The 12691-nt window shown below is 50.2% G+C and overlaps 2 protein-coding genes across 2 annotated transcripts in view; one reads left to right on the top strand and one right to left on the bottom strand.

The window, feature by feature from the left end:
* Positions 1-12691, bottom strand: part of PCK1 (phosphoenolpyruvate carboxykinase 1) — a 701569-nt gene that overhangs the window by 233826 nt on the left and 455052 nt on the right. The window lies entirely within an intron of this gene.
* Positions 1-12691, top strand: part of BMP7 (bone morphogenetic protein 7) — an 81875-nt gene that overhangs the window by 23156 nt on the left and 46028 nt on the right. Inside the window, exon 2 of the mRNA XM_066387426.1 lies at positions 10282-10474. Within this exon, the coding sequence (XP_066243523.1) occupies positions 10282-10474 (193 nt within the window). The remainder of the gene's footprint in view (positions 1-10281; positions 10475-12691) is intronic.

Genomic DNA, 12691 nt, shown 5'->3' on the forward strand with positions numbered 1-12691 from the left:
ATGATGTGGAGACAGGCTAATGCTACAAAATCTTCAAGCTGTCAGCCTCGCTCATGGGTGACTCTGGCATGGGCTGGAGCACAATTTCCAAGCCAGAGAGGGAGCCGAGTGGGATGCAAAGTCTTCCGCCCCTGAGTTCAGTTCTTCAGATTAATGTTGTGACTACATCATGTGTCTCGAGAGCTTGGAGTACTTCAGAGCTGCCCTTATTTCATTGTCGTCATAGCTACAAGGTGAGGGTAGTTCTCCGTTGGAGGGAGTGAGTGTGGCCAAGTGCTGAAGACCCTGTGGGTATTCAGACCAGCTATATGGCTATGAGCAAGTGACTTTACCTCTCTGAACCTCAGTGCCCTCGTCTGTAGAGTGGACGCATTGTGTGTGCTACCTCTGAGCAGGCACAATGCGAGGATTCAGTGAGATGCTGTGTGTGACACGGGATACGGCATCCAGACCAGTGGGAAGGCTTTTATTATTTTTATTTCTTTTTCTTTTTTGTGACAGAGATAGAGAGAGAGGTGTCAGAAGCCGATCATGCTGATGCTGTCTCTTCCTGTGGGACCCCTGGAATCCCCCCGGGTCTGGACCCCGGCACAGTGAGAGGGACAGATAGGGACAGACAGACAGGAAGAGAGAGAGATGAGAAGCATCAATTCTTTGCTGTGGCACCTTAGTTGTTCATTGATTGCTTTCTCATACGTGCCTTGACTGGGGGGCTACAGCAGAGCGAGTGACCCCTTGCTCAAGCCAGTGAGCTTTGGGCTCAAGCCAGCGACCATAGGGTCATGTCTACGATCCTACGCTCAAGCCGGCAACCCCGGGCTCATGCCAGCAACCCTGCGCTCAAGCTGGCAACCTTAGGCTTTCGAACCTGGGTCCTTAGCATCCCAGTCCGACGCTCTATCCACTGCACCAATGCCTGGTCAGGCGAGACTGCTTTTAGAATGGTGGCCCTCTACCTCCTACCCATTAGAATGTCTATTATCCAAACAAAACATCAGAATATAACAAGTGCTGGCCAGGATGTGGCACTGTTGAAACCCTTGTGTGCTGTGGGTGGCAGCCTCCATGGAAAATAATGTAACAGTTCCTCAAAAAATTAAGAACAGAGTTACTATATAACCCAGCAGTTCCACTTCAGGATATATACCCGAAGGAATTACTAGCAGGATATCAAAGAGATATTTACATTCCCCTGTTTACAGCAGCATTACTCACAGTAGCCAAAAGGCGGAAGCAGCCCAAGTGTCCGTAGATGGGATGAATGGATGGATAAAATATGGTTTAGCCCATACAGTGGAGTATTTTTCAGCCCTGGAAAGAAATTCTACTACAACGTGGGTGGACCTTGAAGACATTATGCTGAGTGAAATAAGTCAGCCACAAAAGAACAAATATGGTAGTTAAGTTTATAAAGACAGAAAGAAAGGAGCACGCTGGTTGCCAGGGTCTGAGGGTGACGGGAACAGGGACTTGTCCAGTGGGCACAGACGTTCAGTTTTGCAAGATGAAAAGAGTTCTGGATATTAGTCACTTAACACTAATCAACTGTATGCTTATGAATGGTTAAGATGGTTAATTTTATGTTATGTGTATTGTACCACAATTAAAAATAAAAAACTTTAAAGTGGTGGCCGCCCCCTGGTTTTGGAGTTCGGTTGCTGACAGCTGCAATCTGACTGGGCCTTTTCATCAGCTTCTCTCCTCGAGCAGGACGAGCGAGGGCCCTCTCACCCCCGCAATGGGGTGCCCCAGAAACACTCGTGGAATGGGTACACCGGGGTGCAAGGAGACACGAGCTATGGATTGGCAGCGTCTATCATTTTAGACTTTTTGTGTGATGTTCCTTTTCTCCGGGTTCAGGACCACCTCCTCCGTTCTCCCATAAGAACTGCCCTGCGATCCTCATGTCGCAAAAAGAACACTCCCCTGGTAGAGTAACTGGTGTGTCTGCTCCATTTTCGAGAATTCCTAGTTTCTGGTCTGCCTCTGGCGGCCTTTCGGGCTCCTTCCTCTTGCCGTGTAGATCTCTGAATGAATGAAGAGCTGTCATCGAATCGCACCTCCCAAAGCAGCAGGGCTGCGCATCACCCACTGTCAGCGGCCTTGGTCACGTCAGCTCCAGCGAATTCTGGCGTGTGTCATCTTTTAGATGACTTGAGTTCCCATGGGAAAGGGAGGCGTCTGGGTTGGAAGTTTCAGAGTTAAATCGGGGTGGGGGGGGTGTGAGCATTTCTCAGCAGTCAAAGGTCCTTGAAAATTTATTTCTAGCTTCTGGTTGTGGACTTTGGTTGGTTCTTTTGGTTCCTAGAGCCTTATTCTCGTTAAAGGGGTTCAGGGGTCTGTCCCAGCCACAACTGGAGCTGCTCAGTCCAGGAAATACTCATGGAAAACAGACTCCGAGTGAGGAGCAGAGTTCTCACATGGGACTTGCAGGCTTTTTACCAGGGAAGCATGCCTTTGCTCATTAACTATTTGGTCCCGATCTCAAAGCTTAGCGGCATCTTTGAGGGCAGACTGCATGGTCCGAAGGTTAACCGGTCTTTTTCTGAAAACCACAAAGTTTTGGAAAGAGCTGCTGGGCGACTGAGTTGGTTACTACCCACGTGTTGACTCTTCCTTGCCCTGGCACCTTGAGGAGGAAATGAAGACAGCTATGTCTGGCCAACAGTGTCCCTTCCATGATGCAGATGTCTTGTCTGCAAGTGGCCGGTGTCTTTTCTGCCTGGATGTCTCCATGAGAGCCGCCTACATCGGCATCTGTGAGCTGCCGATGACCCAATCCAGTGAATGACCTCCTGGTCCCTTTAGATCTGAATCAGGCCACCATCTGCTCATCTTATGTTGCCTGTTCTCAGTCCTGCTCTTCCCCTGGGCCGAGTTCCTCTGGTGGCTGTGTTCTCTACCTCTCATGCTGCCCTGATATCAGTCCACGGCTGTGCTTGCCTTTCTCATTGTTTGTGCATTTCCCCCACAAAACTTGGTCCATAAGCCTCGTTCAAGCCCCAAACTTAAACTTTCTTGCCACTGTCTCTCTCTCTTTTCAACTGTTCAATCAGATTTGTTGCTTGGGTGGGTCACCCACAGGTCACCTTACGTCTAACCTGTTGGCAACTACCTATTTTTTCTTCCCTTTGACTTCACCTGCAGAGCTGTTTCCACAATATTGACATCCACTTGTGCCATCATTGCCTGCTAGGCATCCCTATGTCCTAGCGGACAGCCTTTCTCTAGTCCTTGCCCTTCCAATACTTGCATTTGGTCAGTGTTGACTTCCCTTAGCTTCGTTTCCTATCCATGCCATCTCTTCTGTAGTCCAGAGCAGGGATGGAAAATACAGCCATTTTCTCAGGCAGCCAGGAATGGCAGTTGCTGCCTGAGCATCAGGTTGAAGCAAAGAGTGTTAAGATTGTTTAGTGATGCCTGCCTGGGCTCAGGAAGGGTGAAAGGGGGCACGGCTGCTGGATATGCATCATCCCCTGGACCAGACCCTCCTCTGAGCTCCCTCTCTTCTGTTTTCAACCCCTGTTATCCACTTTCCACAGTATTGCCAATCCTCTACGACAGATTTGATCAAGGCATCACCCAGCATAACAATGGACCAAACCAATCATGGCTGATGAAGTCAATCATTGACTCCTTAGCATGGCATTCAAGAAACTTCTCAATGAGGAACTAACTTGGCCTTTTTTTTTAGTTATTTCCAACATATTTCTTACCACTCACTAACATGCTCTATCTCTCAGACCCTCACTCCTGCTGTTCCCTCTGCCTGCTGTGCCCCTCCCTGTTCTCTGGGGCTGGTCAGCCTCAATTCTGCCTTAACTTCCTGAACATTCTTCCATTTAACATCTTTCCTGTGATGAATTCCCACCTACCTCATGCCTAAACAAATACACTGGGATGTAGTAAACTAAAATAAACTATTTCTTTAGGGACAATATCTCACTTGGCTCCATACCCTATTACCCCCAAAATTCTTGACATGGAAATGGTGAAATGCATTATATTAAAGCTGCACGCTCACCCCTCTGACTCAGCGATCCTGCTTCACGGTGTTTATACAGCAGAAATAAATGTGTTCACCCAAAGGCACGTGCACGAAGGTTCAGCATAACACAATTTGTAATAGTCCCAAACTGGAAAACTACCCAAATGCACATCAAAAAGTATGGCCTAGTCATACAGTGGGGTGCTCGACAGCAGTGGAAATGAATGCACTACCCACTGTAAGCAGCCTCACAGGGGTGGGTGGAGCGGAGTGGGGCTGCAGATGCAGAAGGGGAAGCGACAAACAGCAAAGTGAGCCCGTGGTGTGGGGTTCAGGGTGGCTGTCACCTTTGGGGAGGAGGGCTGGTGTTTGGGGGGAGGCCTGTAGGATGTCCTTGCTGCTAGTAACCAAATGTGCCGTGTCCTGCTCCGGGTATGTTTACGCTGAGAAAATTCATCGAGCTTCGTGACCACTTCTGATCTGTATGCTTTCTTGTATATGTAATATGGTTACGATAGCTCACTGAAAGACAAGACGGGAATTACATAGAGTGATCTATTCAATCCAGTAGACTTACAGAGCCCTACCCAATGTCAGGCTGTGCTGGACACTGGGGGGGGGTCAGGATGAAGATAGTCATTGTCCCTGTTCCTAGGGGTCAAGGGGCCGTCTTGTACTTGGAAATTATCCAAGTCTAAATAACGCAGCTTTCATGGCAAATGGTCACCTGGAGATAACCACTCTTACTTGGGTATGTTTCCTGCTCATCCATTTCCAGGCGTTTATATAATTGGGGTTCTAATTGTTTTGCTCAGAGCTGCCTTGGTTGTAAAGGCAGCGACCTGACTGGCTTAAAGGGGACTTGTTTGAAGGATGTCCACATAAGTCACAGATTGAAAGAACTAGGGAGCAGGTTGGACTTGTGTGCAGGTCAGAGGTCATTGCTGAATGTTAGAGGGTCGTGAGAGTCAGCCCTCACTGTGTGGCTTCCTGTTCCCACCTGCCCCTCCCCTGTATTGACACCCTGCCGCCCAGAATTTCCCTTTCCAGGACCAGCTCTCAGGTTATTACTTCAGGCTTTTGTAAAAGAAGGGCCCTAGGATTGGTTTTGGGGACAGTCAGGGGGCTGGTCGCTGTCAGGATGGTGTTTTCTGGAATCCACTTTCTTTGGACTTATCGTTTGGTCTTGGGGATTTAGGCCCTTTTAATCTTCTAAAGATGAAAGTCTTTGTTAATGCCTGTGCGTGCTCATAGCTGGTGGGGCGCTGGAATGTAAGGGCAGCAGAGAAAAAGCTGGGTTTCCAGGCTCTGGGTTTTCTTAGGCAGCTTTCTCTATGGGCAAAGGGTAATATCAACGCTAGATTTATTTTGAAGTTCAAGTCTTAAAGAAGACGGTGTAGACGTATTTTCTCCTTAAAAGTACACACACGCTTCCAGCGGTGCTGATGAAACCACCTGATCGCAGGAGGAAATTGTGTAGATTCCATGCTACGAAGTGGCTCCAACATAAAATAGAAACCTCGGGAAGACAAGACTTGGAGTTTGGTCTGGACTTTGAATTATTCACTGCTCTTTTGGAAAGTGACTATTCTTTCTTTGATAAGTCACAAAATTATCTTCAGAACATGTGATGATGTGGGTGGGATTCAGGAACAGAATGGCAATGTGGTTCGTGCCTCTTGCTGCCTTAAAATAATCAATGAAGGAAATTCACTCAGAAAGCCATCCCAAAGAGCCTGCACATGTTGCAAGAAGTTAAGCTGGACACTTTATTCTTTCACCTGTTTTTCAAAAGAAACTTTATAACTCTGCTATCTTGACTGGTATCTAAAGTGTCTTAACAGTTAAGATACATTTAATCTTACATGTTAAAAGTTACCTATACACCTGATATAATAAACTTTCTATTTGTGATTATGGATCAATGTTTTCTTTCTTTACTGTGTGTGTGTGGCTTTCGTGATTGTACCTGTGTTAATGTCATGCTTAGTCAAATGTTTCCGTAGTGTTTGTTCTATTGAACTCTTTTCCTCCCAAATAACACTATCTTGGCTGAACTATGTAAATACTCCCCACCCCAACCCCCATGCACACACACTGCTTCTTCTGCACTGATGGTCTTTCTCCTAGCTCATTGTTTTAGAGGCCCCGTAACAACGGCCAACACAAATTGCTTTCCATTGGCCAGACACTGTTATCAGTAATGGCTCCTGTGGTCTTCCCAACAGCTCTATGAGAAAGGGCCATTATAATTATCCTGGAGGGAGGGGACACATACAGAGGTTAAGTTGGCTAAGGCCCACAGCTGGTAAGTGGCCCAGCTGAGATTGGAATTTGGGCTACAAGGCTCCAGAGAATGTAAAGGTCAAGAGGGTGGGTTTTGGAGTTCAGCCACTCACCTAAGTTCTGACCTTGGGCAAGTTACCTGACTTTGCGAGCCTCAGTCTCCTCATCTGTAAAATGGGAATCAATCCTGGCTCACTGGGGCCATCAGATTGGCACAGAATCCCTGTATGGAACTCACCGCAGAGTAAGCACTCATAAATATGCTTTCTTTTTTTGTATTTTTGGGTTCTTCATTCATTTTTATGTAAACCAACCAGGGTTCCAAACCCCTACTCTCTGCTCGGTTAGTTGCTACATTTGCCAGCAGGAGCTGTTTGAGATGTGGTTCATCCTGGCACTGGCAGCAGGGAAACTGAGGTTTGTGGGAGTCTTACTGTGTTCTGGGCATCGTATTGGGGCTCCTCCACATAATCACGTGAGCAGCCCCCTTTGCTGAATGTTGGAACATCGGGTAAATCTCTGGCCTTCGATGTTCTAGCTCTGCTGAGGGAGAGGGGAAGGTGGTTGGAAGTGGAGACATGATCTGAGTAATCTGTCAGCATGGGGCGGGTACTGACCTGTGTAAAACTCTCCTGATATTCTGCAGCTCCATGTTAACTCCCGGAAATGGGAATATCTAAGGCCGTGTTTTGAGGGGTGGCCAGAATGGCGTGGTGGGGGGCAACCTGAGAGTTCACAGGAGCCACAGGAAGGTGAACATAGTGAAGGAGAAGTTGTTGAATCCTGCTACGTGGAGGTCCAGCAAGATGATGACCATGGAATGTCCTTTCCATTTAGTGAAGGGATAGTCTTTGGTGACCTTGGATTGGGTGGGGTCGTGGGGCTGGGAGGGCAGTGTGGGACACGTTCCCTGGAGGCTCCCTCACCGGGGGCCCCGGGGTGGGGACCGCAGAGGTACCCTCGACGGCTCACTGGGCGTGCACGATACTCTCCAGGAGGTGTTGCCTCACTGCCCCCTCCAGCCCCCAGCAGAAAAGCACTTGAGGCCACATGTCGTCCCCAGACTGTGCCCACCTCCTTCCTAGAAGGACTTGTCTTCTCCTCCTGGCACACTCATAGGAATCTCTTGGGTACAATACTCTGGGGGAACAGCTTGGCAGCATCCCCGAAGCTGAGCGTACACAAGTCCTCTTCTCGGTCCGCCTACCCAGACGTGCCGAAATGCAGGCGCCCGCGTGCTCCCAGCAGCCCTGCTCCACGAGCCCCAGGCTGCAGACCACCCGGGACCTACGGAAGGGATGAATGGACAGGGTCCGTCAGGCTGCGGGATGTCGTGCAGCAGGGAGGATGAGGGAGCACCCACAGTGATGTGGGTGAGTCGCACTGAGTCTGGTGAGGGAGGGAAGCCAGGCTCAAAAGGAGGTCCCGTGTTACCTGGTTTTAGAATGTTCAGAACAAGCACAGTTAGCCCACGGTTGGGAACACTGAGGGAGAGGAAGCGGGCAGTGGTCACGTTCTGTTCCTTGATCTGGGAGAAGTTTCCCTCGGGTGGGTTCACTTTGGGACAGTTCGCTGAGCTGACACATCTGGTTTGCGTACGTACCGCACGGACGCTGGGGTGCGGTGAGAAAGCTCTGACAAACCCGCCAAGGAAGTCCCCTTCCCAGCTGTCAGCACCGCCCCTGGGAGCAGGGGGAGGCCTCCGGCAGGGGTGCACCTCATCTCCGATCGGGGCAGGCCACCCCGCACCCGTGGGGTCTCAGGTGCATCCCCTGTCAATGTGCAGGGTTGAACGAGCTCGAGAGGTGTCAGAGGACTGTCCCAGGCGTTTCCACAGCGACAGAGTTGAGGCTGCTTGCCACGTGCCCCACCCGGGGCTCCTTCCAGAGGCTCACCTGACCCCTGGTCACCTGCTCTTCCTGGAAGCTGCCGCCACCAACCTCCCTCCCTCCGCCTTCATAAACCAGAGACCCCGCGGCCATTCTTCTTAGATCGGGTCAGAAGAGAAGTGCTCCTTGTGGGTAGGAAGGGGGAGGGGTGTGAGGGCCACTACAGTCTGGTTTCTGGCGAGTCCTGTCCTCTGGCAAGCCGTCCCCAGGGAGCCCAGGGCTCCAGAGGCTGCAGCCCAGAGTCAGCGCCCCTCCTCTGCCCACCCAGAGTCCCCTGGCCTCGATGACGTTACCTGCCTCCTCTGCCCAGGAGGGAACAGCCTGATGAGTGGGTCATTCCCCAGTGCCCCCTGCCCTCACCCAATATCTTTTAAACGGAGACCTGTCGGAAGGGCCCTCGGGCTCCAGCGCTGCGCCTCCTCTCAAAGGCATCCCGTCCTGCTCCAGCTGTGGCTGCCCTGACCCAGCCTGGGAGCTCTCAGGCTCATTAGCTGAAGCACACTAGCCATGTTTCTCCTCCCTCTGGCCATGCTGGTCCCCACCCCCAGGCTGGAAGTCCAGATGGGGCGGCATCTCCCAGGAGATGGGGAAGGGTCTGCACCTGAGCCCGGCCCTCCGGTGTCTTTCCCACACTTGCTGACCCCCAGCTTCATCCCGCTCTGTCTCAGTCCAGAGGATGCCCGGTCCTCGTGAACCCCGGGCCCACTCCCAGAAACCTGTTTTGGGGCGTGTACCCATCTTGGTGTGTACCATCTGTGAAGCAGGCATATCTTCGCCTAGTCCCACTGCCTGTGGCAGGGAGAGAGAGGTGCTGGGGCCCTTTGCCTTCTTTTGTCCTGAAGTCGTTTTCAAAGTCCTCCTCCCCCACCCCACCCCGACTGCCATCTCCTTTTCTGCTGTTAGTCTACAGCTGTGGTCGTAAACCCTGGCTGCAGTGGGAAACACCTGGGTGCTTTAAAAAGCACAGGTTTCTGAACCCCGTCGCCCGTGGTACCGACGCAGCTGGTTCAGAGTAGGGCATGGACAGGGGCTGCGGCAGCCCCGTGGGCCTGTCTCCCCTCGCCCACTGGGGGAAGTTGAGAGCTGCCGAGGGGATCGGCAAACACTACAGGCAGGGTCCCGGAGAGCCAGTTAGGAAACGTTTCCAGCCACCAGCGACAGTAATTTTTCAAAGCGCCCATGGTGATTCTCACGTGCAGCCCGGGCTGAGCCCCGCTGGCCTGAGGTGCCCGGACAGAGGGGCGAGGTTGTCTTCACTAATGCTAGCTCAGGGATCTAGCCCGACCACAGGTGAAGGTACTTATGTCAATTAGGTCACTTACCTCTGACACCAACAAACGAAGGAGTATTATTATCCTCATTTTTTAGATGAGGAAATTGAGGTTACTCGGTACCTGGTCCAGGACGTTCAACTAGTTAGCTGAGCCTGGCTTCAAACCCAGGTCTGATCTCTTGAAACTTGAGTCTGTCTAGGGCAGGGGTCCCCAAACTACGGCCCGCGGGCCACATGCGGCCCCCTGAGGCCATTTACCCGGCCCCCGCCGCACTTCCAGAAGGGGCACCTCTTTCATTGGTGGTCAGTGAGAGGAGCACATTGACCATCTCATTAGCCAAAAGCAGACCCATAGTTCCTATTGAAATACTGGTCAGTTTGTTGATTTAAATTTACTTGTTCTTTATTTTAAATATTGTATTTGTTTCTGTTTTTTTACTTTAAAATAAGATATGTGCAGTGTGCATAGGGATTCGTTCATAGTTTTTTTTTTTATAGTCTGGCCCTCCAATGGTCTGAGGTACAGTGAACTGGCCCCCTGTGTAAAAAGTTTGGGGATCCCTGGTCTAGGGCCTCTAGGATAGTTGTGGTCAATGTCCAACCTCTTCCCAGCAGGTTGGATGCAGAGTCATTGCCCTTGTTTTCCAAGGCGACCACAGGGTCTGAGCCCATGCTGCTTTTAGTCTGCAGCAGGTCAGCGTGGACTGGGCAGTTATTACCAGGGGTTGCTGGCAACGGGCATGTCTCCATCCAGCTTAGGCCAGATGCTTGGACTCTGAGCCGGAAGAGTGAAACCCAGTTACTAATGAGCTTTTGGTGCCGGTGTGTGTTTTTCCCCTTTCTAGTGGAACACGACAAAGAGTTTTTCCACCCGCGCTATCACCATCGGGAGTTCCGGTTTGATCTTTCCAAGATCCCAGAAGGGGAAGCCGTGACTGCCGCTGAATTCCGGATCTATAAAGACTATATCCGGGAACGCTTCGACAATGAGACGTTTCGGATCAGCGTTTACCAGGTGCTGCAGGAGCACTTGGGCAGGTGGGTACTGTGCCGGTGGCGGGAGGGATGCAGAACTTCTTCCAGCTACAGAGGAAGGAGGGGGTCAGCCAGAGGATGGAGCCGGTCACGGCTGCTTCCACGCTGGACCATCCACCGTGCGCCAGGTCCTGTGCTGAATACTTTTTGAAAGGAGGCTGTATGGTGTAGGTCCCTGTTTCTTAAAAGCATCATCATCTGTGAATTCTGTTGGGAAGAGAGGATGTCAAGGTGAGCCTGGGACTGTGTGGTCCCTGTCAGTATTTATGGGGGGTTTGGGAATGGCATGTGCTTAGGGCAGTGGTTCTCAAAGAGTGTGCCAGGGTGCAATGGTGTGCCCTAGAAGATTTCCAGGTGCGCCCTATGGTATTCCAGAGAAATATGTGCTTGTTGGGGACCAAAAAACCAACAGGGTTTTTGGAGTTTAGATTTTTGGGGGACAGAGGTGTGGGGAATTGGCTGTAAGCTGACAGTCTGCCCAACCCCCCACCTCACTTGCCTGATTAGGTTGCAAAAGGCTGTTAAGCTGTGGTGCTGGATTGTTTACACTACCCCCCATGTTCCCCAGAAAGACTGGAGGCAAGTTTCTTCTATCCTTTGTTTGGTGTAAAGTTAAGATGATATGTATGGTGGGGGTCTTCTGCACTCAACACAATTAAGAGTAAAAAGATAGGAATTCTTCAATGTATTGACGAGGAAATAAGAGTTTGCCTTTCAAATATATGCCCAAACATTGAAGAAATCGCTAGGACATATCAGGCTCATGTTTCTCATAAACACAAGAATGAAAAAACACATTTGTGCCGGGACCTGCCGAATTGACTAAATCTTACTAAGAATGTATCTCTATATATAAAAAGATAACTTTTTTGTCGTTTTTTTACAAATCCTAAGAAGCATAACTCAAAAAATGTAACATAAAAATGTTTCTTAATGTCAGAATAAATTTAATTTTGTTGTATTTATTTCATTTAATTACCATAAAAGCACGCTTGGACTTTTAATATTTGACTTAATTATCATAATACATTTTTTCAGAAATTTGTATATAGTGCACCTACAGTTATTTGTAGGATTTTAAATGCACCCCGACTTCAAAACGTTTGAGAACCACTGGCTTAGGGGCATGGAAGGAGGCGGATGGGAAAGAGGAAGAAACATTTTTGAAGATCTACCTCTCTCCCATTCATCACTCTGAAACCAGCACATGATGTCTCTGGCAACCACCCAAAGTGGCCATTGGGAAAATGTTAGGGGATAGAAACCCCCCAGACCAAAAACAAACAAGCTGACAATTCTCAGCCTTCCAAAATTCAGGTGGTCAGGAACTAAAAGCTGGTGTTGAAAGATTTGAATTTCTTGAGACCTTCCAGTTTCAAGGTCTTCTGAGAGGTAAGAAGGCTAAGAGAATGAGCTGGAACACTTCACAGGGACGTTCTGTGGACAAGACCAAGGTCGTACTGCCCATTGGCTGGATTTTTTTTTTTTATTTTTTTATTTTTCTGAAGCTGGAAACGGGGAGAGACAGTCAGACAGACTCCCGCATGCGCCCGACCGGGATCCACCCGGCACGCCCACCAGGGGCGAAGCTCTGCCCACCAGGGGGAGATGCTCTGCCGCGACCAGAGCCACTCTAGCGCCTGAGGCAGCAGCCAAGGAGCCATCCCCAGCGCTCGGGCCATCTTTGCTCCAGTGGAGCCTCGGCTGCGGGAGGGGAAGAGAGAGACAGAGAGGAAGGAGGGGGGGGGTGGAGAAGCAAATGGGCGCCTCTCCTATGTACCCTGGCCGGGAATCGAACCCGGGTCCCCCGCATGCCAGGCCGACACTCTACCACTGAGCCAACCGGCCAGGGCCCATTGGCTGGATTTTTGAACGTCTCAGGTACCAGACTTTTACCACCCCCCCCCCCACATTCTGTTCCTTGGTAATTAATGGAAGGAAGGTGGGTGGGCATCGCCTTCTGATGAGCAGTCTGGCATCTTCAATCAGAATGGTGACCTGTTAGCACATCAGACATGTAGGGGACCATTACCACCTCGTTCGCCAAGCACCTCCATTCTGGGGGTCATCTTGAATCCTGAGGACACCAGACTTTTCTTGGGTGTTTCCAGGGTCTTGCATTCGTTATCTCATTGCCGATTAAATAGCCCTTTAAGGTGGCACCTGCGTTGGTGACTGATGGAGGTTATACCAATTTACTGTATATTCCCAACAGCCACA

This window comes from Saccopteryx leptura, chromosome 5, assembly GCF_036850995.1.
Source record: "Saccopteryx leptura isolate mSacLep1 chromosome 5, mSacLep1_pri_phased_curated, whole genome shotgun sequence".
Classification (NCBI taxonomy): domain Eukaryota; kingdom Metazoa; phylum Chordata; class Mammalia; order Chiroptera; family Emballonuridae; genus Saccopteryx; species Saccopteryx leptura.